The sequence below is a fragment of the Tenrec ecaudatus genome, chromosome 1 (genome assembly GCF_050624435.1).
Source record: "Tenrec ecaudatus isolate mTenEca1 chromosome 1, mTenEca1.hap1, whole genome shotgun sequence".
Lineage (NCBI taxonomy): Eukaryota > Metazoa > Chordata > Mammalia > Afrosoricida > Tenrecidae > Tenrec > Tenrec ecaudatus.
The window spans coordinates 15,578,847-15,606,219 of NC_134530.1; the positions used below are offsets into that span (position 1 = coordinate 15,578,847).

Consider the following 27,373-nt stretch of genomic DNA (forward strand, 5'->3'; position numbering starts at 1 on the left):
CCACACATACAACCTTTGGTGCGTCCTACTCTGCTCCACGCCAGGTCTTGCACGTGTGGCAGTTCTTCCTCCATGGCCGCGGTGGAACTCCTAACGGCCTAAGGCATGCCATCAGTAGAGCCCATTGCGGCCAGCGTGGGTGGCGGCGGTCCGTTTGCCTTCGCTTCAACATCACCTTTCTTCGTCCATTATTCCCAGGGGCCCCACACAAATTCAGCGAGCAAAACAACCTGGTCCTCTGCTCTCTACATGAACAAAGCAGTGTTGTAAACAGTTCCCAGAAACAGACTTGGTGTCTGCATATTGTTCCTAGTTGCAGCATCCGTGTAATGCGCACCACTACTCTATCCTTCAGAGTTACACCATTCCCAGAAACCAATGTGGAGAGTATCAAATATATATTGCAGACCCCTCGGATCCAAGGTGGGGAAAAGGCATCACGGCCTGTTTGTATCCACACCGCAACGCTGCAAAGCCCTCCGCCATCCTATCAATCCATAGCAGTAGATTCAATTTCCCCACCCACCAAAGAGCATTGATGAAGTAGCTAAAGACAACCATGGTAATGAACTTAACCTATTAGCCTAACTTACACACCAGGACAACAACACTAACCCCTTCCAGTGGGAAAATCTGATCCAAGAAACAGCCCTTTAGTTAAATGCCTCTGGAATAGAAAATGACTCTTGGTTCATTTGCACCACCCTGCAACGTCCACTGTTGGCTGCAGTTCCGGTAAGCTCCCTCCCTTCAGCCAAAACCAGCAACCCTTGTCCTGCCCCATTCCTAAGTTACCATTGTTTGCACCTGAAGGTCAGGTTGGCATCAGCTAACCCCTGTGTTATTTATCATCCACAAGACAGGTGTCGAGCCTACCCTGCAATCACAAGGAGACCATTAAAGGCTCACTTCAAGCCCCCTAAGAATCATCCTCTGGTGCAATGGAGCCCTAACAACATGCCTCAATTCTTCCAGCAGTGCCTACTACCTCCCAGTAACAGTAGTGCACAACATAACATGTAGAGCCAAGAGGAAGTCTAATGACTGTGGGACCTGCACGTGCTCTGTGGCTCTAACACCAATTGAGAAATTTATCAACCAGTCCTGGGAGATCCAGCCTCATTTCCTCCTTCCCCACAGCTGTCGTGACTCTAGAAGCTATAGGACAAATCATCATTCAGCCCCAAACCTTTAAGGACAAAGTACAATTCATGATGGATTCCACTTCTAACTCGCTGGCTTCCCTCTACAAACAATTAACGTCCTTAGCCCAAGTCACCCTACAAAGTCACCGAACCCCTGACTTAACAGCAGAGAAAGGGGGGACCTGCATGTTTTTTAAGAATATTTTTACTACATTAATGAATCAGGTACGGTTGGGGAGAACATTCAAGTGCTCTACATCATGTCGAGGATTAGACAAAAGGGCTCCACGGGCACTTCCTCATGTTTTTCAAACTTCTGTCATGTCATGATCTATACTCCTTGTTGGGCCCTTGGCAATAATTTGTGTACTGTTACAGTTGCCTCCCTGCGTGTTTGCAAATTTGCAGGACGGGATGAAAGCCATCTCCAACCTGATCTTCAGCCAAATCCTGCTTTACCCTTAGAGTCTGCTGCTGGCTGGTCCGGGCCCCAGATTTTAACACTCTTAGATCTCCTCGTCGTCCCGCCTCAGCATGATGTAGTTCACGATCAAAGATGATGCCCATTACCACTATGAAGACTTTGGGAAGTTTGGCCAGGTACAGGCTAGGCAGCCTCTTGTACCAGCTTCTGAAGAAGACAAAAAGCGTGCTGAACTTTGTAACTTTTGCCTCCAGAATTTCACAGAGCCCATCTAACAGGCAGGGGTCACACAGCCCTCTCTCCTGAGCATTCTCAGAAGCACGTTTGCAAAGAACAAGATGATTTGCCAACAGGTCATCCCCAGACCCGAAACGTGCAACCCCCGCCAAAACCTGCAAACAAACACAGCACAGGAAACCTCCCTCCCACTTATAAGCCCACATGCCTTTGTCTCACACCCTATATATCTCCGTCCGCCCCAACACCCTGACCTAACACACTGGGTTGTGGAACTCACCCAGGAATCTTCCCTCACCTCAAAAATAACTCACCTCTCTATACTTCTCACTCCTGAATAAGCCTTGCACCCTCCTGCGCCTCCATCTCCAACCTTTCACTCTTCCTCTCCCCTCCTGTGTTTGCCCCTCCTGGGGTGGGCTGGGGAGGACACGGCTGTGGAGAAGCAGAGCCCAAAGGGCTTTATCGTGTGGTGCTGTAACCACAGAAGGGGGCAGGGCTTGGCACTTGAAGGGCCACCACAGTCTTCCTCAATTTAGGATGTTGGGTGCTTGCCCAGTTGTTGGCCCCAGGCTGGGCTTGGCACCTTCCTCTAACAAGTGTGTCTGTGCCTCTCCTCATCTCCCCTAAACTCAGTCTTTAGGTTTAGGACCCACCCTCTACCTAGATGGATTGATTACATGATGTCTCCTTGCATTTGGAAATATGTGAGCCACGAGGTGCCTTGGTAACATAGTGGGTTACTCACCCCAAACTTAGTTCAAAACTGCCAGCAGCACCTCTGGAGTCATGAGGAAGGGGGGAAGCAAGGGCCTGATTGGAGAGCTCAAGGTTTCCTTTTCTCTGGGACCACCATTACCTAGAAGCACCTGAACCTCACGCCCACCAGGGATAGGGCCTGTCCAGCCAGACCCTGAGGACGTTAAACCCAAAGTTATGCCTTGCTGTATCTTGTGACGATTGCACATGTCACATGCCAATGTGTAGGTTCCTGCCAATCCAGTTCTCCCTGTCTCTTAGGGGCCAATCTAACCCACAGCAGCTGTGTTTTCTGTCTTTCTTTCTTTTCTTCTCCTTCTTCTTATTCGTCAATTTATAGGGGCTCATACAGCTTTTCTTACAATCTATCCATTGGTTCAAGCATATTTGCATATTGAATGCTATTATATGCAAAACATTTTCTTTCTACTTGAGCCCTTGGTATCTCTCCTCATTTCTTTTTCCTTTCCTCCTGCATAAACTCTGGAAAATTTATGATTTTTTTTTTGCCTCTTGCATTGACTGGGTTTTCCCTTCATCCACTTTGGTATTCTCTATGCACCTGGGAGTTTGTCATAGGTAGATCATTGTGATCAGATCCACTTTCCTCCTCCCAGCTAACCTTTTCCCTACTGGTATGATTACTCTCATTATTGGTCCTGAGGGGTTTATCTGTCCTGCATTCTCTGTATTTCCAGATCTCACCTCTACTGATGTACATGCTCTGGTCTAGCCAGACTTGTGAGGTAGAATTGTGGTCATGATAGTGGGGGGAGAGGGAAAAAGGGGAAGCCATCAAGAACTAGAGGAGAGTTACATGTTTCATCAGTGGTATACTGCACTCTGACTGGCTTGACTCGTCCTTGTAAACCTTCTTTAAAGGGATACCCAATCATGTACAGATGGGCTTTGGGTCTCCACTCCACACCTCTCCTCACGTACATTGATGGGATATTTTTTTCTGAGTCTTTGATGCCTGATACCTGTCACTGTCTACACTTCATGATCAAACAGAGTGGTGTGTGTCTGCCTTGTGGACGTTGATGCTTCTCAGCTAGATGGTCGCTTGCTTCTCTTCAAGCCTTTAAGACCCCACGTGCTAGATCATTTGATACACAGGCACCATCAGCTTTCTTCATCACATTTCTGATGCACCTACTTTGACTTCAGCCATCTTGTCAGGAATGTGAGCATCATGGAATGCCTGGTTGTTAGAACAACGTGTTCTCGTGTCAAGGGAGGAATTGAGTAGAGACCCAGTGTCCACCTGGTAGCTTAACACTTAACATATAAATATATGTGCAGAGATCTCTCTCCCTATCGTTACATATAGTATACTCACATGTGAACATGCTGTGTGAAGGCCTTTCTAAATACCCTTTGCGTCCTAGTTCTTAACTCTACTTCCTTTCACGTTCCTCTTGTCCCACTATCATGCAGGACCTTCATTCAGGGTTCAGTAATTGCTCTGGTTTGCACTGCCCTTCATTTAGTCCCACCAGGCATCATACACCCTCCGTGCCATTGATTTCAGATCACTTGCTCCCTTTTCCCTAGGTCTGTTCACACCCACTGCCTTTATATTGCTGTCCCCTCATCGGAGTACCCCTGGAACCGTGGGTCCCTCTTCTCTCCAGATTGTTCATCCGGACCAACTAATCTTGATGGGGAGACAATATGTAGTCCTGAAAACCAGGTAGAGCAAAACAAAACAAACAAGAACCAACCACGCAAAAAGAAGTCTATAAATGCTTCCAGGTCTGTTTGTTGAACTTTGGTGTGTTTTGTAGTCTTGTCTGATGGGGTACAAAGGCCTGAGCCCCAACGTCTATTTTGGTATTCTTCTGGGCCCTCATTGCTTTGCTCCCCTGGCAGCTGTGTTGTGCACCATTAGTGTTGTGCCCCCGGGTGTTGGGGTCACATCTGACACAATCCCAGCACTGTGTTTCCAGTGTGTTTCCCCTTAGCGCTATGGATCAGTGAGGTATGACATGTCTCATGATGGGGCTGGTTGTCTGGTCCTCTCTGTGCATTGGATGTTTTGAGCAAGAATACCTTCCCCAGGACTTGGTGCACGAGGATGCTTTCCACACTCTCTCCTTCCCTCTTGCTTTGCTCCTATGTGCTCTGACCCCAATTGGGCTCTCCCTGAAGTGTAACTTCATTGCTGTCCTCTGACGTGAATTCTATGGGGGATGGGTGTCAGGTTATTCAAGTTGTTGGAATCGGGTTTGGGGGCGATGCCACAGACCTTCTGGTTCCTTGCTTCAGACCAGTATATTTCATTCACATCTTGACACATCAGGTTGAACTCTGATACCTCTCTCCCTCTCCTGTGGAGTTATGAACAACACTCACCCCTTGTGTGGCCTACTACTCTGCTCCCAACTACCCATGTGTTTCTTTCCCCCTACTTTTTAGTTCACTGCCATATGCATCCCAGGATTGGGTCTGGGCCCTGGCGTAGGACCTGGACCACCCCACAGGAATGGATGTGTACAGGGACACAGCAGAGCACAGTTGGAATGTAAAGGTGACGGCTGTCTTTGGTATCCCCACACCCATACATTTAAGTGTTCACAGGCTGCAGGGGTAGTGGGAGCATCGAAGGTAAGTGGTTTTCAATTGAATGGTTGCAAGGGTACCTGGTTTACAAGGGGAGAGTCTACATGAAGTGGCAGTGTTTTCAGGGTGAACACTTTCCTGCTTCTCTCAATTTCGGAAGACCTAGCTGACCCAGCACGACACGGTCCAGTACAACAGGCTGCAGAACTACGTGCAGCAGATGCTGGGGGAACCCCAGGTTACTACAAAATGTTATCTGCCCAATGGGCTGGGCTTCTTTCCCTACCCAGGCTTTGACCTGGCCAACTATGAGGTCTGGGGTCTGCTCTGACCTCCACATCACTTCCTCTTTCCATAGCTGTCTGCCTCTCATGGAGTCAGCTGGAAAGGACAAGGCTGTGGAGGAGCAGAGCCACAAGTCCTTGTCTCCCTGGCCTGTGGTCACAAAAGGCAACCGGGAGGCACTTCACTGGCAAACACTGACTTCCACAATTCAGGATGTTGGATGCTCTGCTGGTTCCTGGACCCAGTCTGACATGGCGTCTTTCTCAAACAAGTATCTGTGTTTCTTTGATTGACATGGTTCTATAGAGAGACAAAACCAGGACACTTAGGATTTTATAAAGATTGACATACAGAAATACACAATGCATGAAACAAACAACTCATTAGTCTACAGGGCAGTACAAATGGCCCACTGCAATTAATGCTTAAGAGTCAGCTACTATACTGGAAGTTCAAGCGCTGCCGGTATAAGTCAAAGAAGCAGGCTCTCTGGCCAAAAGCACCAATCAGCACGGCAGGTCACCAACAGTCAACAAGATGACAGGGTTTGACAGTCCCCAGCGAAATGAATGTATACTCCAGTAGCATGGTGAAGCAGGCCTTGAAGGAACCTCAAACTACAGTGCCACAGTCCACAGGTTAGGTGACTCATAAGGAGTGTAGCTTGTAGGTTGAGGCAGAGAACCAGCTAAGGCAACCACACATTGGTCTGATCAGCAAAGAGCAAGAGACAGGAAAGGCAAGACTCTCCTAGCTGTTTATCTCTCCCCCATTTAATTAATCCCACATGTTCATTGGCCACGTTGGCACGATAAACCTATGCCTATCACAGTGTCTTTCGTCCTCTGCCTAGAACTCAGAAAGTCATGAGGATTAGGAGCCACTCTCTTCCGCGATGGATTACGTGATGTTCCCTTGCATTTGAGAAGCTGGTAGCATGAGGCACCTTTATGGTATGATGCGTTACTAACTTAAGACTTAGCAGTTCAAAGTGACGAGCTGCTCCCCGGCAGAAAGACGATGCTTTCTATTCCTGGGAGGAGTTACACTCTCAGAAATACCGTGTCCTGGAGGAGTAGCTAAGAGTCCGGATGGATCGAATCAATGGCATGGTGGGAGTCCAGTGAGAGCATCAGTTGGCATTATTAAACCAAATCCAGGGTTCGTGAATCGACTTGGGGCTCACAGGTTTTCTGAGTCTGTGAATCTTTCTGGGAGCCACAAGTCTTGCTTTCTTTCCAAGATGAGTTTGAACTGTCAACCTTGCAGTTAGTAGTGGAAACGCCTCCCCGCAGCGTCACAAGGCTTCCTTGGATCCATCGTGGCAAGTAATTGTATCACATGTGAGATCACTCGGGGGCAGTGGCAGAAAGCGTTCCTCCCATGTGTGTGACCCAGGATCCATACATTCCGGAGCTCCTACACTCCCCCACCCCCACGGCCTCCCCGGACAGCTAAACCTTTCTATCAGTGGAGGGCTTCTGGTTTGTACTGTGCTGCTGAATGGGTTTCAGCCAGACCATGAGATAGGCTGAGTTTGGGAAAGAGATCACCTGGCCTCTCTTCCTGGTCTCACCCAAGCCTGGATGCTCCCCTCAAAGCTGCCCACCATAGGGGCCCCTGGGGGGTCAAAAGAGTGGGGAAGCTGTTGCAGAAGCTGTGCCCTCACAGCATTATGCCAGCTACTACAGTGTGACAGACAGTTGGATAACAGGGGCTCAAAACACCCCTAAGAGTACCTCTGAGAGGAGAACAATGGCCTCCCAGGTGCTGAAGACTCACCCGACACTGGCTCCCACAGGCCATTACAAGGGGCCAGGCGACTACGTCTGCCAGATGCTTCAACACCAGGACTTTGCCTCGTTTTATTGAGGACATGCGCCCAACATACTTGGTCATACACCTGCACAGACCTGGCCGTAACAATGTTGGCCGAGGTGGGGGTGTGTATGCTGTAGGAGGATGTGGTGTGGCCCAGGAGTAGGGCCCATTCTGAGCCTTCTTTGGACCCCTGCTCCTTGCAGATGGTGAACGACATGTGGAAAATGAGATGAATGGATAACCAAGAGCCTAGCAAGGCTGAGAACATCTGTACCAAAACAGTCTCCATAGTGTGCAGCCAGTTGGCCAGTTATTACCTGACATTAATAAGGACAAAGATGCAAGTGATAGGACTGCCTACCCCTGATGAGGCCCACTTTGTGGCCTCCCCAAATGTTCTCATCCCCTCTCACACCCAAATTCTCTCTACTTGGCCCTGGCTTCTGATGCCGCAAACCAAATGAACTCATACTTACCCACAAATCTAAACATTCTGTCCCATTTTCACTCAGTCCCAAATTTGATCTAGGCCCGGGGTACACACAAACAGCCCTCCATGCACGACTTCCCCGACCTTTTGACACAACACATGCTCAAGACTTGATGGCCAACTTACACATTCCCATGTCGGAGGGAACGTGGGCAACATGAGGACGTTGCAAGGACCCGGTTAGAGTAAGTCCATTTCTAGGCCTTTACTCCCTAGCATCTCTCGGTGGACTTCAAACTTCCGATTAACAGCTGAGCCATTGTCCCAAGTATAGACAACCCAGGGACCCCAGGACACAGGACTCACACCGCCAAAGACGCCAGCATTCTCAAATAGACTTAGCCAACGAATGGTCCCATAATTACTCCCCACAATTGTCAGGACACACCTGCACCATATAGTCCACCTGGGGATTCACATCGACCCTAGTAGACAGAGCAGAACGACTCCTTAAGGTCTCTGAAGTTGTCCATTCTCATGGGAGCAGACAGCTTCAGCATTCATCAGTGGACTTTTGAAGATGTGGTGGAACTGCAATTGTGGGTGTCTGGGATTTTACCTCAACCACTATGGGAGTAGACAGCCTTGTCTTTTTCCCTCAGAGGTGCTGGTGGGTACACACTGCTGGCTTTGAAGTTAGCAGACCAGACTCAACACAATGGGCCACCTGGGCTCACTTCACCTTTAGCAGCTCCTCCTCCCCAGTGTCCCCCAAAAAACTCCTCAGTTCTAATTCCCCAACTAACTTAATAACCACAAACCAACCCATCTGAAACTCTCAAAACAGACCAGAGCTTACTCCCTGACCTTGACAAAGCCTCTATCCACAAGCCCACTGAACACATGCCCAAGGCCCTAGCCAAACATAGGCATCCTTACCACTGTCACCTCTTTGAGGGGAATTGTCTGGAAACACAGCCCCTACACAGACCCTTGAAAACTCCCTGAATGAAGTCCTTTGCTGCCGCCGCAACACTACCTAATTTCCACTGCAAACCTTCCAGCACCTGTCTTTGCCTATCAGCACCCCAACACCCCCACTTCCTTTACTCTATGTGCAATAACTTGACCTCATTCCTCATAGATACTGTGAAGGGCTCAAAACATACCATGCGGAGTGTTTTCAGTCAAATCCTCGCTGAGCAGGGTTGGCCAGGGCTTTTTTGAGGCCAAACCACCACATTAAAAGTTTTCCCGGGTATTGGCATCAGCTACACTGTGTATAATACAATGAAGGGTTCCCTGGAAATTTGGGTGACAGCCAGACCACAGGTAGACAGGGATGATTAGGTGGGGTCAGTCCATTCCACACTACATGATGTGACACCCCCCCACATGACAGGTCCCCATGTGTAGGACATCAGTGTGTGCAAGAAGGTGTCAGAAAATTCCCAGAGCAGGAGTGGAAGCCCAGCATGTGGTGGCAGCCGCTGGGGGCAGCCTGGTGGCCATTTCACTGGCATGCACTGGCAAAGTTCTTGCCATGTGTGTGACCCAGGATCCATACCATCCGGACACACTCCTGCACTGCTACCCTCTTCTTTCAGTTGAGAGCTTCTGGTTTGTACTGTGCTGTGAACGTGTTTCAACCGGAGCATGAGATTGGTTGACTTTGGGAAAGAGCTCTCCAGTCCTCGCTTTATGGTCTCACCCATGCCTGGGTACGCTACTCAAAGCTGCCCTCAATGGGGGACCCTGCAGGGTCAAAAGAGGGGGAAGCTTTTCCAGAAGCTCTGGCCTTACAGCAATATGCCAGGTACCACAGTGTGACAGACAGATGGTTGTCAGGGCCTCCAATCATCCCATGATTTCCTCTGAGATGAGATCCATGGCTTCCCAGGTCCTGAAGACCTGGCTGACGCTGGGCCATCCAGACCAGGACTAGGACCTGTGAGCCTGGCCATTGCAGATGCTCTGCTGACAGGGGATCCACTCCTTGTATAACGGTTACTTCCTTAACATGCTGGGTCCGTTACCTTTAGTCACTTCTCCCTCCAGTACCAGTAACAGGCACTGCGAGACTGTGCATTTCAGATGCTGTGGGGCTGTGATCCCCTCATTCTATCATGGATACACACCATACGTGTTTGGAATTATGCCTCATGCATACACTGACAGGGCCATACATAAGATTGGCAGGGCTGGTGTGGCCCAGGGCTAGAGCCCATTCTGACCTTCCTCTTCCTCCTGCCCCTCTCACTGATTCTGCACAGTTTCTGCAACACAAGGACGAACATCGCATACTCAGCAACCTGGGGGCAAACATCTGCATTGTGACACTGTCTACAGTCCATTGCCAGACAGCCAGCCACCCATTAATAAGAACGAAGATGCAAGCTGAAGGGCAGCCTGGCCTCTATGCTGCCCATCTTATACACCCACTAAAATCCTCCAATTGCCGGCCCACTGCACCCAATTCTCTATACTTGAGTTTGGCCTCGTATGCTTTCCACTGACATCCTCCAAGTCATACATACCCCCAAATCTGAACTTCTGCCCAGTTTCGTGGTCCGTGGCTTTGACTTCAGGCACGAAAATACATCCCCCTCCGTTCCAACAATGGTGTGGGCAATAACTTGGCCTCGTTCCCCTAATTACTGTCGAGGGCGATTTCCACAATGAAAGTACTCATCTGGTGAATCCTGGCCCAGCAAGCCTGACATGGACTAAACAGAATCCTGAACCCACCTTACTCAAGGTCATTCCTGCACGAGCAATCAGCTATTCGGTATAAGAGCAAAGGAAGACCACCATCAGAGTTTAAGTCAGAGCTCAACCACAGGCACAGGGTCAGAAAGAGACAAAAGGGCAGAGTCGACTGAGTCCCCCTCGTCCTCAAATCTTGCTGTTTCATCTGTGTGGAACAGTTGTGGAAAGAGAGTGTGCTGGAGCTTTAGGCCTGGAAGATGCTGGAGCCTCTAACGCTGGAGTTCAGGTCGGGACTGCAGTCTGGATCCTGCCAGGAATCAAAAGACATGCTGTGGACTCAAGAGCAAATGGGGAATTGGGAATCAGTTGGCAACTAAAGGGTGAGCTTGGCCGGGTGTGCCTGGGATGCCGGGCCTAGGAGGGGAGCTGTGACTTCCAGTGGCACTGTCAGGTAAACGCTGGCCTCCTAACTGCATGGTCAGTGGTTCACAGACCTCACATGCTCTTTGAGAGAAAGACGAGGCTGTCTGCTACTATTAAGTTGGATAGCCTGGGTAACCCCATAGAGGGCATTTGTAAGTTACTATCTACTGGAAACCCTGGTTTTCATACCTTTAGAAAGGGACCCGGGCCCTGGAATTCTTGAGTCTGGAAAGAGAATGGGGACATTTTAATCACTGATTCTTAGAGACCAACAAGCATCCCCAGGTCAAGAAGGAGGAGTCCTTGTGATTCCTGGGTCTAATTGGGGAGCATGGATCCTTAGGTTTGAGGGGGCTGGTGGTAGGCCCCTGCGGTCCCCAAATGTTAAAGGGAATGCCCTAGCATTCCCCAAATCGAGGCTGGCAGCTGAGATTTCCAATTCGAAAACAGGAATGAGGTACTGGGGAATCTCTAGGATTAGAAAGGATGCCAGGGTACCTGTACCATGAATCTTGAAGGCAGTAGAACATCATGACGTTGCCAGGGTTCCGCAGATAAGATGGAGGCTAGGATCAGATTTGTGACCTCCAGGCCTTACAGTAAGGGGGGCGGGTGGCTTTACAGGAATCAGAAACTCGGATCCCACACTTCTTGGAAGTTCCCTGAGCCCTCGGTCTTTGAATTTGGCAGGGAAGCCCGGAGCATGGAATTCTATGCGACTTGGGAGAAAAGCGGGTGAAGTGTATTTTCACCCAAGGAGGCATGTCGGAGGGAGGAATCCAGGATGACATAGGACAGCTCTAGTTTTGCTTTACTCTGTGACCGTCATGTTCTGGAAAGACCTGATCCTCAAGCCCACCGAGTGCCAGGCCTGCCTACCTGGATCACGAGGGTGGTAAACCAAAAAGTCAAGCCTGAATTTCCATATCCCATAACCAAGGACCTTGTCGCCTCCCTTTCCCATCTCCTACAACCAATCCAGTTCCCCCTCTTCTGTGAGATCGCACCCACTGTAGCCGGGTTTTCCTTGGCTCCCACCAAAAGCAAGCACTGGATCACTTCCATTGCCATTTCTTCCCAATTGTGTCAGGCATCCAGGTGCAGGCGCTCACCTCAGCCATTGGCTGCATTTAGAAGTCAAGTCTAGAAAAGGATTCTGGTCACGGGGAAAGCAATCCAGTCTCAGTCCAATCGCATCCAGACGACTTCTCCGTGGACTGGTTACAGCCAGCTCGGGCCTTCACAAGGCCGCCCTCCATTGGTGGGGGTCGCGACCATCGCACCAGCACCTGCCAAGTTTGTTTACAGAGGCCTTCGAAAGCCTTGGACTCAGCACACGTGAGCCCTCGAAGCCTTCGCTCTGGTCCCAGAGCGCGAGCTCCCGCTTCATGTGGCGCCATGCTCCTAGGTCAGGTCGGTTTGCCAACCAAGGATGGCTGCTCGCAACCCATTGGCTCTCAGAGATGTCAGGTCCCCCGTGCTCCCGCCTTCTGACCGTCGCTGCTTTCTGATTGGCGGTTGGCCTTGAAGGCTCGCGATTGGTGGCCGTGAGCGAGGGCCGTCTCCCATTGGTTGCGCTCCGCAGTCCGTTATGGTGACGGCGGTAGGGGGCGGTGCCTCCCTTCAGCTTGGACTTTCCTTGTGGAGCCAGGCCTCCTCCCGCGGGATTCCCTCCTTCTGCTGGACTTCTGCCTCAGCGTCAGGCCGGTCCTGCCTCGCCACGTGGGAATACAGCCCCGGGGGACGCTGCCGGACATGGCCGCCTGCAAGCGGGTCCAGAGCCCCCGGAGCTCCCTGCCTGGCCCCAAAGTGCGGCCCAGGACGCTGAGGTCGCGGTGGCGGTGGCTGGGGTGCAGTGGGCCAGGCTTTTCTCAGCCGCCCAGCGAGGGTGTCCAGGGACCCGAGGGGACACCTTAGCTGTGTGACCGCCACGAGAGGAGTCTTTGGTTCCTGGGGGGCGCTTGCTGCTTGGCGTGCAGGGGAGGAGTCAGGAGTAAGGTCGCGAGCCAGGGGTCGCCTTTGGGGGTGGGGTCCTAGGTCATGCGTGGGAGGAGTTGCATCACGCATGATCCTCTCAGAGTGACCCCGCGGTACAGGGAAGGGAGAGTCCGGGGTCCCGTCATCAAATTCGTGACAATCAGGGGACCCTCTCCTCGGACAGTTTAACCCCTGTCCTGGAAGCAAGAGGTCCTACTGGGTAGGTCTGCAGTGTCTCTCCCCCCAATCAGTGTTGAGCTTACCCCTCTTTTCTGTGATGTCTCTCTCCTGCCCCTATGGGGCTTACTTACATGAGAGTCAAAAGTTCTTCAGGTCTGCACAGTAGTGAGGGAGTAAGGACTCAGCGACACTGCAGGACAGGGTGGAATTGCCCTGCTGATTTTGAGACTGCAATTCTGTATGGGAACAAAAAGCCTCCTCTTTCTCCCATGGCCCAACGCGTGGTTTTGAGCCACTCATCTAGCAGGTAGCTGCCCAACACGTACCACTGCACCTGGGGCATGTGCCACAACCACTGGACTCTGCTCGTCTCATGGTTCAGGACAAAACAGTGGGGAAGCCTTGGTTCCTGTCCTCCATCTGGGGCTCTGGTGTACAAGGGATGGCGGCTGTCAGGGACCTGGAGCTGAGCCCCAGAGCACGGCCTAGTGGGTTGGTAACCCAGTGATCCTGCTTATTTCTAGATTGCAGTAAAGACGGGAGACTACTGGTCCACTGCCCTCAACAGCAGTACACCCAAGTTTGGGTTTGGTGGCCAAAAGTGACACAGTGGGCATAAGGAGGACATTTGTGGCCCCAGTGCAGTAGGAAGAGAGCTTTCAGGGGCTGAGCGTCCAGTGCTTTTCTTTGGAGTTGGCTCAGAGTGGGGGACCACTGCCCTTTGGGCTTTTAACCCTTCAGCAATCTCTGCTTTGTTCTTGTCTCCTCTTTTTTGTCAGCCTGCCCTCTAAGCTTCTTGTGACTCCCATGGTGCTCTACTGAAATCTCCTTCATTTAAGAACAGGAGGGCGTTATCACCTACCTCAGCAGCAGCCTGCAGTTCAACCAAAGGTCCCCACCCCAATAGAGCACTCAGTGTGAACTCCCTTGAAAGAAAATATGTAAAACTATTAATAATCTGAAACCACAGGAGAATATCGGTGATATGTGATGGTTACCATGGCTTCCCATTAGAAGACACACATATCAAATAAAAACAAGATTTTTTATCTTTCAATAAGAAACACAAAGCATATTCTGTAGTCTTTTTTAGACATGACAATAGTTGTGGTAGTTACATAATCTCCTGTCAACTGGTGGTTAGTAAGAAATAAGGGGTGCAATTTAGCCTGGCAATCAGGTCACAGTTGGATGACCTCATTAAGAGGTGCCACAGAGGTAATTGGCTCACTGGAGGTCAGGTCCACACTCTCTGTGCTACACATTCCTGTTGATAAGGCACATGGAGCCACACTTGACAGATAGAGCCCTTGAGATGCATCCAGCACCATTGGATCCACAGGACTTTCCATCCACTTGTCTCTGATCTTCTTGTATTCTGCACTATTGCCTGTGCTGCATGAGGCTGAGCAGGAATTTAGGGACTGGTATCAGACATATGGGCTAATGGAAGACTTAAGGATTTGACCTAGTGTGGGCTGGGAGGGTTTCCTAATATTCAATTACTCATTGATATAAAGTGGTTTTTGCATTTAAAGATGAACTGAAATATATACCCAGGACTGAAAAAAAATCACTTTGATATTCTGGCAGACTGGTTATAACCAAATAAAGGCTCTTTAAATTTACAACACATTTTAGTGGCTGTCGGTTTTTTAACCCATAATAGTGTCTCAGATATTTTTATATGCTCAATTTTCATTCTCATATGCTTCAAGGAATATTTTGACTTTACTCTTTATTTCCTCAAACACTCAGTGGTTTTTAAGTAAAGTTTGGCTTATTTCCATGTATTGGACTATTGGAAGGTGATGATTCTATGCTTAATCTGATTTTTTATAATTAATAAAATTATTTAATGGAAATTTATCATGTGCTAGGGCAATAAGTTATGCAGGTCTTATGGTCTTCTATTATTTTTAATCTTTTATTGGGGGTCAAACAACTCTTATCATAATCCATCCATCCATCCATTCAGGAAGGAGATGAGCCAGTCAGGGTGCAGTGTGGCAAGGGTGAAACATACAGCTTTCCTCTAGTTTTTGAATGCTTCCCCCCTCCCCAGTACCATGATACCGATTCTACCTTAAAATCCGCCTAGAGCAGAGGATGCACACGGGTAGAGATAGGAACTGGAAACACAGGGAATTCAGGACAGATGACCCCCCCAGGATCAGTGATGAGAGCGGTGATACTGGGAGGGTGGAGGGTAGGTGGGATAGAGAGGAGAACTGACTACAAGGATCTCCATGTAACCCCCTCCGTTGGGGGCAGACAACAGAAAAGTGTCAGAATGGAGACGTCGGACAGTGTCAGACATGACAAAATAATAACAATTTATAAATTATCAAGGGTTCATTAGGGAGGGGAACAAACGAGGAGCAGATACCAAGGGCTCAAGTAGAAAGAAAATATTTTAAGAATGACGATGGCAACAAATGTACCATTGTGCTTGACATAATTCTGACTTTACACCATTGTAAGCTGAAAACTGTTTGTAGTATCTTCATATTTCAAATTGTGTCGACGGTGATTAATGGCATTAACTTAAGATGTTGTAGCTTTCTGTAGATTTGGGGGATTATCCCTTTATCTAATGTATTATCACAGTACTTTTTCCCAATCTAGGGGTCCTCTGTTGACTGTTTGCATGAAATAGTTTGATGTGCATATATCATTCATTTTCAGTAGTTCCCTGTATTTTATTTTCAATTTCCATGTATTATAATGTTTGGAGTTAATCATTCTCTGGTTGATTTCTAAATTTATGGCATTGCGATTGACGTGATGGTTTGTAGTACATCAATGTTTTTTTTTTAATTTACCGATGCTTCTTTCATGACCTAAAATATGACCTGTTGTGGAATAGCTACCATAAATGCCAGAGAGATCGTGAATGGAATTGCTGTGGGTGAGCATTTCTCGATATACCTGAGATCAACTTTGACGGTTTCCCCTGTATTTTTGCTGGTATTCTTTAGAGTTGATCAGTCTTTAGTTGAAAGTGAAGTATTGAAGTCTCCCAGGATGGTATAATTTGATCTATTTTTCTCTTCATTTCTGTAAGAATTTGATGGATATGTTTTTATGCTTTTTCATTTGGTGCTTTTATGTTCATGAAAGTTATGGTTTCTTGGTAAGTTAAGGCTTTCATAATTGAATAGTGACCCTATTTGTCATTTATTATATCATTAATCTAGATGTCTATTTTGTCAGAGATTAATAGTGCTACTATATTTTACTTGTGATTACTGATAGCTTGGTATATTTTCCCCATCCTTTGATTTTTGAGTCTATGCTTATCTATGCTTTATGGCATTAAATGTGACTGAATCTGGAGTAGGCTTTATGTGTACTAAAAAAAGAAAAGGTATAATGTGTTTTGTTGGGTGAAGTTGTCCTTCTTGTGTCTAAGAGATCAAGTTGATTGTATTGCTTAGTTCTTCTTTATGTTCCTTAATTTTCTAGATAATTTTGTCATTTGCAAAATTGATGGGAAATGGGATAATTGGTTCCCATTTGCTGTGTTGGTCACAAGATCAATTCTACAGACCATGGGCCATACATTGAGGGCGAGCTTGGTGTCAGTGGTCTTTAGTGCTATTGTGGATCATCTAGGGCATGGTCAGCAACCTTTTTGGCTCTCACAGGATCCTCTTTTTGGGGATTTACAAGAAATCCCAAAGGAAATTTTTAACTAATTGCCACACTGTCTTTTCTGATTCTACCATCCTCAGCTCATTAGAAGAACTTCTATCTCCTCAGTATAGATGGATACAGACCAGCATGAGGTCGTTCCAGAGCCTTGCTCTCCCTCTTCCCTGGTGAAATCACTGCAGGTAACAGTGGAAGAAGTTGCCTAGATATATCTTTCTTGTCCTTTTCAAAAATGTTTCTTCCTTGTTGAGAACATCCACATCAAAACACTCATTTATCCAGTAACGACTTCATGTACAAGCAATTGTCGCTGATGCATGATGTCCCTCCAGTGATGTGACCATTCTCACCTACCTTTCCCCAGATATCCTCCTCCATTCTCATTAATTCATTATATTCAAGTTTCCTATCGAATAAGTACCTGTCACTGCACGAATACCTGGCTGGGGTGACAACAATGGCTTTATAGTAGGTTTTGAGGTGAGATACTGCAAGACCACCAGCTTCGTTTTTCTTCTCAAGGAGTTCTTTGCCTATCCTGTTTTTCTCTCTTGTGGACCAGAGAAAAAAGTATTCAAAATACAAACAGGAAAAATAATGCACAGTAAGAAGCTCAGGAGTCGTTATGTCTGCTTGGGTTCTAAACTTTGTCCAGCATCTTTGACTCTGATGTGGACATTAACTTGTGGATTGATGAGATGTTGCCACTAGAGGACACAGAAAGTCAATGGAAAGCAAAGAGAGAAAATAATCATATTTCTCCCCCGTCATTACTTGTCCCACAGTTTAAGAATTCTTATTAAAGATTTATTACAAGAATAGTACACAGCACAAAGAGGGGGAGGTTATAGGAGTGTTAGAACACAGAGCAACAGTCATGCCAACAGAAGATGGCTGGATCGATCTCTTGTCTTTGGCGGAAATAAGGATTCTGAGGAGCAGAGAAGTTTTGAGCTGTTGAGGGCAGTGTCCGGTCGTATATTATTTACTACCTTGTCATCTTTTATGATGTCAGGTTGGGGTAGAGATTAAGGTAAAGGGAAGTATTGGGGTGTCTGATACACCTGAGAGACCTATAGTCTTATGATTAGCTTAATGATCATGAAGGATGAGATCTCAGATGGCCTAGGTCACAGGGAATGGGATTTTCGCGTCATGGGTGCTGGAGGTGATCACGTGGTGGTGAGGAGTGTAGTCTATCCATGCCATCTACCTGGATGGTGGAAAGAGACAAATGAAGCAATGACCTACTCAGAGGCAGGATGCTTACCAAAGTGGCTTTGTGTGCTGTCCAGGGGGTAGTGACATGGGACAGCTGGAGAATAGTTATGGCCATCCAATATGTCAGTCAGCAGAGGGTTCAATCATCTTTGCTCCTTTGGCCTAATGTCAGCAAAGAAATTGTATTATATTTAACTTTCATCAAAATGATAGATCTTCATTTTGTTTAGACCTGTCTGTGTGCATCCATGATGATCAAATTCATCAGGGGATTTGAAAAGTACTTTCTATACATTATAATTGAGGTGAAGCAACAGTTAAGCTCTGCCTACTACCCAAATGGTTCGTCGTAGTAACCTACACTGGTTCCACCAGAAGCAGTTCTTGGAATTGCTAGCTCTGGGGCTGTTCTCCTTTGGTGTTTAGGGTCATTATGAGTTAGGATCACTTGGGCCCTTTTGAGGCAGGATCTCTCAACAAAATCCAATGCATGTTATCCAACAGTAGTGCTGTCTAAGGTAATATGATTCATTCTTACAACCCACGTGAACTATTTATTATCAATGGCTCTCTTCTTATGGATGCCACACTCAGTGTGTAGCACAAGCTATTACTCAGGATTCACAGGAATCTGTCAGAAGTGGAAGCATATTTGCTGCTTTGATTGTATTTTGTTCCCAGTGAGGAAAATGTATAATCAAACGCAGATAAACTGAAAAAAAAAAAAAAAAGCAAAACTGAGCTATTCTCACTTCTTATCTGGCTATAGGAGTCCCTGGATGGCTCAGTTTTGTCCTGCTCCTCTCCCTCCTCCATTGCATCCTTTGCCACTTACACCTCATTGACTGTCACAACACAGCCTCATTCAAATCACCTTCGATGTTGTCTTCACTGTGCCCGTTTTCACAGTTCTGGCTCAAACCTTGACTTGATTGTGTTAGAGAGGGTTCTCTAGGGAAGCACAACACGGATTCTTTTGAATATTTATATAAATGTGATATGACAGCTAATCAGTCCACAAAGCAGTACAGAGGGCTCAGTCCAACTCACTTCTGCTTGTGAAGTCCTTTTGTAAACATAGACACACACTCAGTGTTCTCACCTTCCCTTCTACAGTGTCCTGGGATACCTGGCGTACCTGGCCAAAAACCTGCCCGACACCTTCCGTGAGGCCAAGTTTCTGATAGCATGCCGGTGTTCTCTAGTGTCTGGGCCATCTTCCTCCCAAGGGAGCTCATGGTCGTTGTGGATATTTCCATCTTGGCCTCCAAGTGTGGGGCATGTAGGCTTCATCTTTGCACAACAGTGCTATATGATCTCCCTAAGGCCAACTAGAAACACATCGAATGGGTTAAGGAATAAAATATGCTTGGGAAGAAAGTGATCCACAGCTCTGTGAGCTTTTCTCATAGATTTTACAAAAATAATAAGCATAAGTCGAAATATAAACGATGCCTTACCCAGTCAGCTTTTATGCCATGGATGCATCAGCTTTTGTTTTCCATGGCTTGTTGATTTCAAGTTCTGGGAGTGAGTTCCAATCCATAGGAACCTCGGGTACAAAAGAACAAAGCCCGAGCCGGGCCTGTGCATTCTCACAGTTTGGGGACACTTGACTCTTGCATCCAGTTTTCCAGTCCTCTCGCTGGGGTCACTTTCTTACTGCTTTCTTTCCTACACCTAACATGTCATCCTTTCCCAGCTACTGGTCCCTCTTGTTAGTAAGTCCAAAATAAATGGGACAACTCCTCACAATCTGAGTATGCTTCTCACAGAACTGATTTGCTTGTTCTACATCTCTAAACAGGAAGTAAAGGGAGGAGCCAACATCCTTGGGCGGGTCCAGCAGTGAACTCGCTGGCATTGAGGCCACCGGGAAGAGGGGCTTTGGTAGAAAGTCCTTGCGATCCATGTCTCAAAGATGATGAAAGAGCTGGTGACTACGCCAACCCCCCATCCCAGCAGCCACTTCCATCCATCTGCAAACCACCTTGCACCCGGTCAGGTCGCTGTGACAGTCCTTGTCGGACAGAAAAACTGCGGGGAGCAGCTAGCCTAAAATCAGCAGCAGGTGCGCTTCACGACCATGTAGCTCTTCAAGCTGTCAGAAACGGGGTGGCCTAGGCTTCTCTTCTGTAACTCGCCTCTCGGTACTTTCAAACCGGGCACTTTTCAGTGAATAAACCAGGCTTTGACCGGTTCCCATGGACAAAATCCTGTGCCATACTTCCTCCTCGGGAACCAGTGAGGACGCCATGCGTGGGGCCGGACTCCAGGTTGGGGGACGAGCCCCAAAGTGGGCAGGGAGACAAGCCTGGAGATCTGCTTCTGCCCAGAGACCAGCAAGAAAGTCCTTTAAAGCACAGTTCTACTCGCTACCGCTGGGGGCGCAGCGGGCCAGTCTGACAACCCTCTTTATGGGTTTGTTTTCCCTGTAACACATTGGTAGGTTTGGGGCGCCAGGTAGGGGCCCCGATGGGGCACGTGGGCAAGGGTTCAGCTGTGAACCTAAAGTGTGAGGCTTCAAGCCACCAGCCCTTCCGGAGAGCGAAGTGAGCACCCTTGGGGCCTGGTGGGCTTGCCACCGCGGGGTGGCCCTCACCTGGGGCTGTGGGCTTTCCTGCCACACACCAGGGGCTCACAAGGACCTCTGTGACCTCACTGGCTCCAGGAGGACTTAAGGCCCTGCAGATGGCTCTTACTTTGAGACGACAATGGCGACTCTACCTGACAAGAAGCAACAGCGTTGCTCTTGGGCAAACACCCAATTGCAAAGATTCACGACATTTTTATTCCCCGAACATCCAGCCCCGCGTCCGTCCCCACCGCCTCGCATCATGCCCCCGCCCCCATCACCCTCGCAGGACTGGAATCCCCCGAACACTCTCCTTCCCGGGCCTGTGTTCAGCCAGGTGGCTGACCACAAGCAAAAGCCTGCCACCTACCAGCAGGTAAGACTGGGCACTCAGCACACATTGTGGGGGAGGGCGAAAGCGGCCTGTGCCCAGCCTTTAGCTCCCTAGGTCCGTGTCAAAAGGGGGGCTTTGCCAGTCAGGCACCGACCTATTCTCTCACAGTTAGGAGGCCGAGGCCATTCTTCCAACACAGAATTAGCCTATGGGGCAGAGGGGGTTTCTGAGGCTAGCGGGCTTTCAGAGAGCAGGCAGCCTCAACTTTCTCTTTAAAAAAGGGCTGGTGAGGAGGAACAACTGACCTTACTGTTAACAGTTCAACACATAACCTGTGACACCACCAAGGAACCCAGTTAGGAGTTCAAATTCAGAGTTCTCTCTCTCTCTCTCTCTCTCTCTGTCTGTCTCCTTTTTCATCCATTTATGCTTCATGTGGTCTCTTAGAGCTCAAAAGAGATGGGCTCAGAAACCTCTCTACACTCATGTCGGAAACTCACTGCCATAAATCCCTGCTGACCCACAGTGACCCTACAGGACTTGGTAGAAGTGCCCCTTGGTGTCCGGAGACTGGAGCGCTTTAAGGGAGTAGAAAGCCTCATCTTTCTGTGGAGCGTGTGGAGGGCTGGGATTACTCACTGCTGACTTCCTGGTTAGCAAACCCAATGCATGACCCCCGGGAGGCCAGCAGGGCCCCTCTCACAAGTGTGGTGGTTGACAGCATGTTGAGAATGTGAGGCAAGACAGAAAAGGCCGACTATCACACAAAGGTGGGCCATCTCAAAAAACTCCCAAATCAAGAAAATTTTAAATTATCATTCAAAAAAGATCGACCCACTCGGGAATTTGCCGGGGCAGTTCTACTCTGTGGGTAGGGCGACTGTTGGACGGAGTTGGCCCGATGACAGTGGGTTTGGCTGGGTTTGGCCTGGTCCTCTGTAGGCTTCCAGTCTGCTCAGCCCTGAAAGACTCCACGCAGGAGAATGCGTCTGTCACATCTGTCTTCTCTTGCTGGTTGACGTGGACTGCTGACCATTGGGTGAGCAGTGGGTTGCTCACCTACCGCAATTAAGACGCTGGTTAAGAGTTGCCACGAGTATCTCTTGGTAGAATACCTCAATTCCTAAGCCCCTCTAGGCGAGCCCAGTGTCCCGAACCAAGCAGAATGGATTGGCATGAGCTTCCGACCTGGGCAAGGAGAGGAGAGCCCATGACATTGGGTGGGGATCTCTATCTGGCCCACAGCTGTTGGATACTGGAGAAGTCCTGATGGTCCCCATGGGGGACGCAAGGATGGACAAGGAGGGGGCCTGGTGGAAGATTCTGCTCTCTGGAGCCGTCGCGGGAACCGTGTCCCGCACCAGCACCGCCCCTCTGGACCGGACCCGAGTGCACATGCAGGTGTGGGCGTGGGGCCTCCACTGCAGCCAATGGGGATTAGTGGGCGGGGCTTACCCGGTTTCAGGGTGGGGCTCTAGGGTATTGTTGGGGATACAGGAAGGAGATTGTGGTTTTGGTGGTTGGGGACAAGGGCGAGCAATGGAGCCCAGAGGTGAGGGGGAAGCTTGGAGTGACGGGGGGAGCCTGATTTTTTCAATGGCGCTGGCTGCACCCAGATCCGAGGAGCTGGGAGCTGCAGGTGGGGCTGGGTTGAGAATGGAGAGGGCATCGGGGAGGGGTTTGTCCAAGGGTCAGGTCTTTTCCACCCTCAGGTTTACTCTTCCAAAAAACACCTTATGAACCTGCTGGGGGGGTTACGGAGCCTGATCCAGGAGGGAGGCTTCCGCTCGCTGTGGCGCGGCAATGGTATAAACGTGCTCAAGATCGCCCCTGAGTATGGGATCAAGTTTCTCGTCTTCGAAGAGGTAGGAAGTGATAGGTGTCTACAGCCCCGCCCTCCGGATCACATGAGCCCGCCTTCCCAGCCCTCTGTCTCCTGTCCGAGTCCTCAGGCCCTCTCCAAGGTGGGCTTGAGGCTGGAAGGCCCCGGAGCTGTGCTCACCTTCCTCTCTCCTCGCTCGGGCCCGCAGTGTAAAGCTCACTTCGGGGAGTCCTCAAACCCCATCTTCCAGGAGGATGTCTTGGCGGGGTCTCTGGCGGTGGCCGTTTCCCAGACGCTCATCAACCCCTTGGAGGTAAGTGAGAGCCTGCTCAGTGGACAGCCTCGCACAATGAAGCGACTGCAGCCCCTACCTACTGCGCAATGACTCGTGTGCCCCAGGCATCCTGCACAAAGCACCGTGTTCGACCCTCACCAGGACCCGCCACATGATCTGCCGGCTCCATTTGGTTGGTGGTTACTGTCAGATTGACTGTGATGCTAGGTAACCTGGCCATGGCATTCTTGGGCACCTCCTATGCACGTGACAGCTGGACTTTGACTGAGAAAGACTGAAGAAGCATCGATGCCCTTGAGGGATGTGGTCAGTTCCCTGGACTGTCAAATGAACTCCCAGATCGGCCAGAATGCTCTGAGAGGCAAGGATGGCGAGACTTTGGCTCCCAGACTTTGGCCATGTTCATGTCCAGTGAGCAGGACCCACAAGGAGATGGGTGCATACAGTGGCTGCATCCCCGGCAGAAACATCAGAAGCACAGTTAAGATGATGTATGATTGGGCTGGTTCCTGCTGCTCCATTGAGTCCCTGTGAGTCAGAACCGAGTCCCCAGCACCTCACAGGAAGCACTCGCATGACAGCAGGGAACACTGCTCGGACAGAGACACTCAGTGCCCTTTGGGGATACTGTTAATCCATCTCTGGGAAGCTGGCCCTTGTGTTTTACGGACCTCCTCCTTTCGCAACCAGGACATCTTTTTTTATCACCACTGGGTCTCCTGGTCACTCAGCCAAAGTCTTGCTGTCCTCACATCTCAGAAGCCTCTGCTGGCATTGCCCTAAGCCGGGCTCCTCCTTCGGGGATCCCATCGTCCAGATACTGTTCTTGCCAATACCGTCTTTCTTAGGCATAGACTGATTGCCCAACTGTTACGTGCATATGACGTCACCATGGCTTCCAGCTGAGTCCTGCCTGTGGCATTGTGGCTCTTGGACACTTCGCAAGAGGGGTGTTGCACAAGTGCCCAAGGCAGCCTGTCCCTTGAGTGCCTGATTGCGGCTCCAGTGGGAGCTAGTGGCAGATCTGAGCCAGACGGAAACCCTTGACTGCTTTGCTCTTTGCTCTTTGCGTCACTCTGTTGTTTCTTGGTCCAGTTCTGAGGTCGTTGGTTTCCTCTGTGTTGGGGTGCCATCCATCCTGACGGCTGTAGTCTTTGATCTTCATCGGTAAGTACTTCCAGTCAACTTTCCTCCCAGCCAGCAAGGCTGTGTCCTTGGCACCCGGCAGGCTGCTCAATGGCCTTGCTCGGCTCCTGATTCCATGTACTTGTTGGCATCGCCCAGCATCTGGGATCACTGTCTGCACACAGGATGGAATCCTGAAGACAGGGAGGGGATCCGACGTTGAAGCACAACTTCCCTGGTTTGAAACCCTGCGGTCTTCCTGCCTCTGCTCATGTGTTCATATGAATGTGGGGACACAGCTGGTGTGGTTCAGGGAGCGTGAACATCAATTGTTTTGTGTTTCTGGTGTCCAGCGTGTAGTTGACGAGACCAGATATGGCTGGGGATACAATCCCAGACAGTACACCTGAGGCACAGTTACCACCCTTCAGTCAGGAAGGCTGGCACAGGACGGGAATGGTTTCAGCAGAGCTTCTAGACCAAAGCTTCCCAGAGTGGGTGGGCTTGAGCCTGGAGGGAGCACGGAGGGAGGCGTGCTGAGAAGACCCACTGAGGCTGCAGAAACAGATCCCTACACATTATGTGGTACCATTGGCTTTAGTAGTAAAGTGTTGCATTGCCAGCGGGTCATGATTTTGTTCTGAAAGGGGGTAGAAAGCAAAGTAAAATTGGGCACAACTCTTGTACCGGATAAACCAGGAAGCAAGGGCTGGCCATCTACTTGCCACACTCGTGTATAAAAACCTGGGGGGTTGCCTCCTGACAGATGAGGTTAACAAACCTGGAGAGTGAGTGTCTGTTTCCCTGGGGCGGGTGTTTGATTTGAGGCAGGGCTGGCTCCAGGGCACTTAGCCCCATATGTCCCACTCACTGCACTTCTCCGGGCCCCAGAACAGGGATGCCCATAGGGGTTCTGAGGACCCTCCTCACCAGTGTCCCCTTGACGACCGTGGAGAGTCTCACCGACCTCTGAGGGCCTGGAGGCCCACCCCGTTGTTGAGCTGTGCCAACAGGGCTCCTTGCACAGGGACAGGGCATGAGTCCCCCATGAGATTACTGACAGGATCTCTCTGGCCTCCCTGCCTCCACAGGTGCTGAAGATCCGCCTCACGCTGGGACGCACAGGCCAGTACGATGGCCTAGGTGACTGCGTCGGCCAGATTCTTCGCCGCGAAGTCCCGGCCGCGTTCTATAGGGGTTATGCGCCCAACATGCTTGGCATCATCCCTTATGCCTTCACTGACCTGGCTGTCAATAAGGTTGGCAGAGGTGGGGGTGAGGTTGCTGTAGGCGGCATTGACGTGGCCCAGGACTAGGGCCAATTCTGAGCCTTCTCTGGCCCCCTACCCCTTGCAGATGATGAACAACATACGGGTAAAGAGCAGAGGGGATAACGAAGAACACAGCCAGGCTTATAACATCTACACACAGACGGTGTCCACAGTGTGTGGCCAGATGGCTAGCTATCCCCTGACGCTATTAAGGACCAAGCTCCAAGCAAAAGGTCTGCCTGCCCCTGATGAGACCCACTTTGTGCCCCACCAAATGCCCTCAGCACATCCCACACCCCCATTCCCCTTAATTGGCCCTGACCTCTTAGGCTGCCATCCAAATGCCTAGAACTCATACTTCCCCAAAAATCTTAACATCCTGTGCCATTTTCCCTCAGTCCCAAAGGTGATCTAGTCCTGGGTGACACACACCTCGATCCCGCCCCCACCCCGTGCATGTTTTCCTCCTGACCTTGTGACACAACACTTGCTGAGGAGATGGTGGCCAACTTACACATTCCCGTGTCGGAGGGAAGTTGGGAAACCCAGGGCTGTTTCGAGGGCCCCGTTTGGGGAAGGGCATCTCTAGGCCTTCCTTCCCTAGCATATTTCGGTGGACTTCAAACTTCCAATTAGAAGCTGAGCCAATGTCCCAAGGATAGACCACACAGGGACCCCAGGACACAGGACTCACACCCCCAAAGAGGCCAGCTTGCTCAAATAGACTCATGTCACACCTGCACCATACATTCTATCCGGAGATTCACATTGACCCAAATGGACAGAGCAGAATGACTCCTTAAGGTCTCTGAAGTTGTCCATCCTCACGGGAGCAGAGAGCTTCAGCATTCATCACTTGACACTGACTCGGGAACCCTAGAAGATGGGGTGGAATGCCATTGTGGGTGTCTGGGACTGTACCTCAACCATTATGGGAGTAGACAGCCTTGTCTTTTTCCCTGAGAGGCACTGGTGGGTACACACTGCTGGCTTTGAGGTGAGCAGACTAGACTCAACGCACTGGGCCACCTGGGCTCACTTCACCTTTAGCAGCTCCTCCTCACCAGGGTCCCCAAAACAACTCCTCAGATCTAATTCCCCAACTTCCTTAATCACCACAACCCAACCCATCTGAAACTCTCAAAACAGACCAGAGCTCACTCCCTGACCTTGACAAAGCCTCTCTCCACAAGCCCCCTGAACACATGCCCATGGCCCTAGCCAAACATAGGCATCCTCACCACAGTCACCTCTTTCAGGGGAATTGTCCAGAAACCCTTTCCCTACACGAGCGCCTGAAAACACCCTGAATGAAGTCTTTTGTTGCCGCCTCCACACTAGCTCATTTCCTCTGTAACATTCTAGACTCCAGGCTTTTCCTATCAGCACCCCAACACCCCCACTTCCTTTATTCTATGTGTAATAACTTGGCCTCATTCCTCATAGATACTGTGGAGGGCTCAAAGCCCACCATGCGGGCCATTTTCAGAGACATCATGGCTGAGCAGGGCTGGCCGGGGCTCTTCCGAGGCCTAACACCCACTCTATTAAAAGTTATCCCGGCTGTGGCCATCAGCTGCACGGTCTATACAACAATGAAAAGCACCCTGGGAGTTTAGGTGAGAGCCAGACCACAGGTACATAGGGGTGATTAGGTGGGGACAGTCCCTTCAACAGTACATGATGTGACACCCGCTCCTCCTGACAGGCTCTCCTGGGGAGGACATGATTGTGTCCATGGAGGTGCCTGAAAACTCCAGGAGCAGGAGTAGAAGGCCAGCATGTGGTGGAAACCGCTGTTGGCAGACTGGTGGCCAGTTCCCTTACATGCACTGGCACAGGCCCAGGAACCAACCCAACAACTTCATGCAGGTGAGGGGCTTTGGAGAGAACTGCCATCTCCCCAGGAGTATATGAACTTTGGATGAAAGGGTGCCAAGTGGCGGTTGTGTAATTAGGTCAATTGAAAGAGATATCAGACAAAATGAGGCATTCAATTGCTCACCTCTCAGACGTCCAGGATCTCAGCTGTCAGATCCATGCAGGGAGGGGGGATATATTTCAGGTCAGGGCTTATATGCACTTTGGGGACATGCAAGCCCCCCTGGTTCCATTGTA

General features: G+C 49.7%; 1 protein-coding gene across 1 annotated transcript; it reads left to right on the forward strand.

The window, feature by feature from the left end:
* The first annotated feature begins 22,011 nt into the window (after positions 1-22,011).
* LOC142431720 (mitochondrial carrier protein SCaMC-3L-like) lies at positions 22,012-26,874 on the forward strand. Its single transcript, XM_075536701.1, has 6 exons — positions 22,012-22,143; positions 22,455-22,607; positions 22,773-22,877; positions 25,076-25,243; positions 25,341-25,488; positions 26,702-26,874. The coding sequence occupies exons 1-6, from the start codon at positions 22,012-22,014 to the stop codon at positions 26,872-26,874; spliced, it is 879 nt and encodes a 292-aa protein (XP_075392816.1).
* The last annotated feature ends 499 nt before the right edge of the window (positions 26,875-27,373 follow it).

Bases quoted from the DNA above. Each gene is read 5' to 3' on its own strand.
- LOC142431720 (XM_075536701.1), top strand. From the start codon at position 22,012: ATGGTCCCCATGGGGGACGCAAGGATGGACAAGGAGGGGGCCTGGTGG. The intron at 22,608-22,772 runs GTAGGAAGTGAT...TCGGGCCCGCAG, and splicing joins AGTTTCTCGTCTTCGAAGAG to TGTAAAGCTCACTTCGGGGA. The intron at 25,244-25,340 runs GTTGGCAGAGGT...TACCCCTTGCAG, and splicing joins CTGACCTGGCTGTCAATAAG to ATGATGAACAACATACGGGT.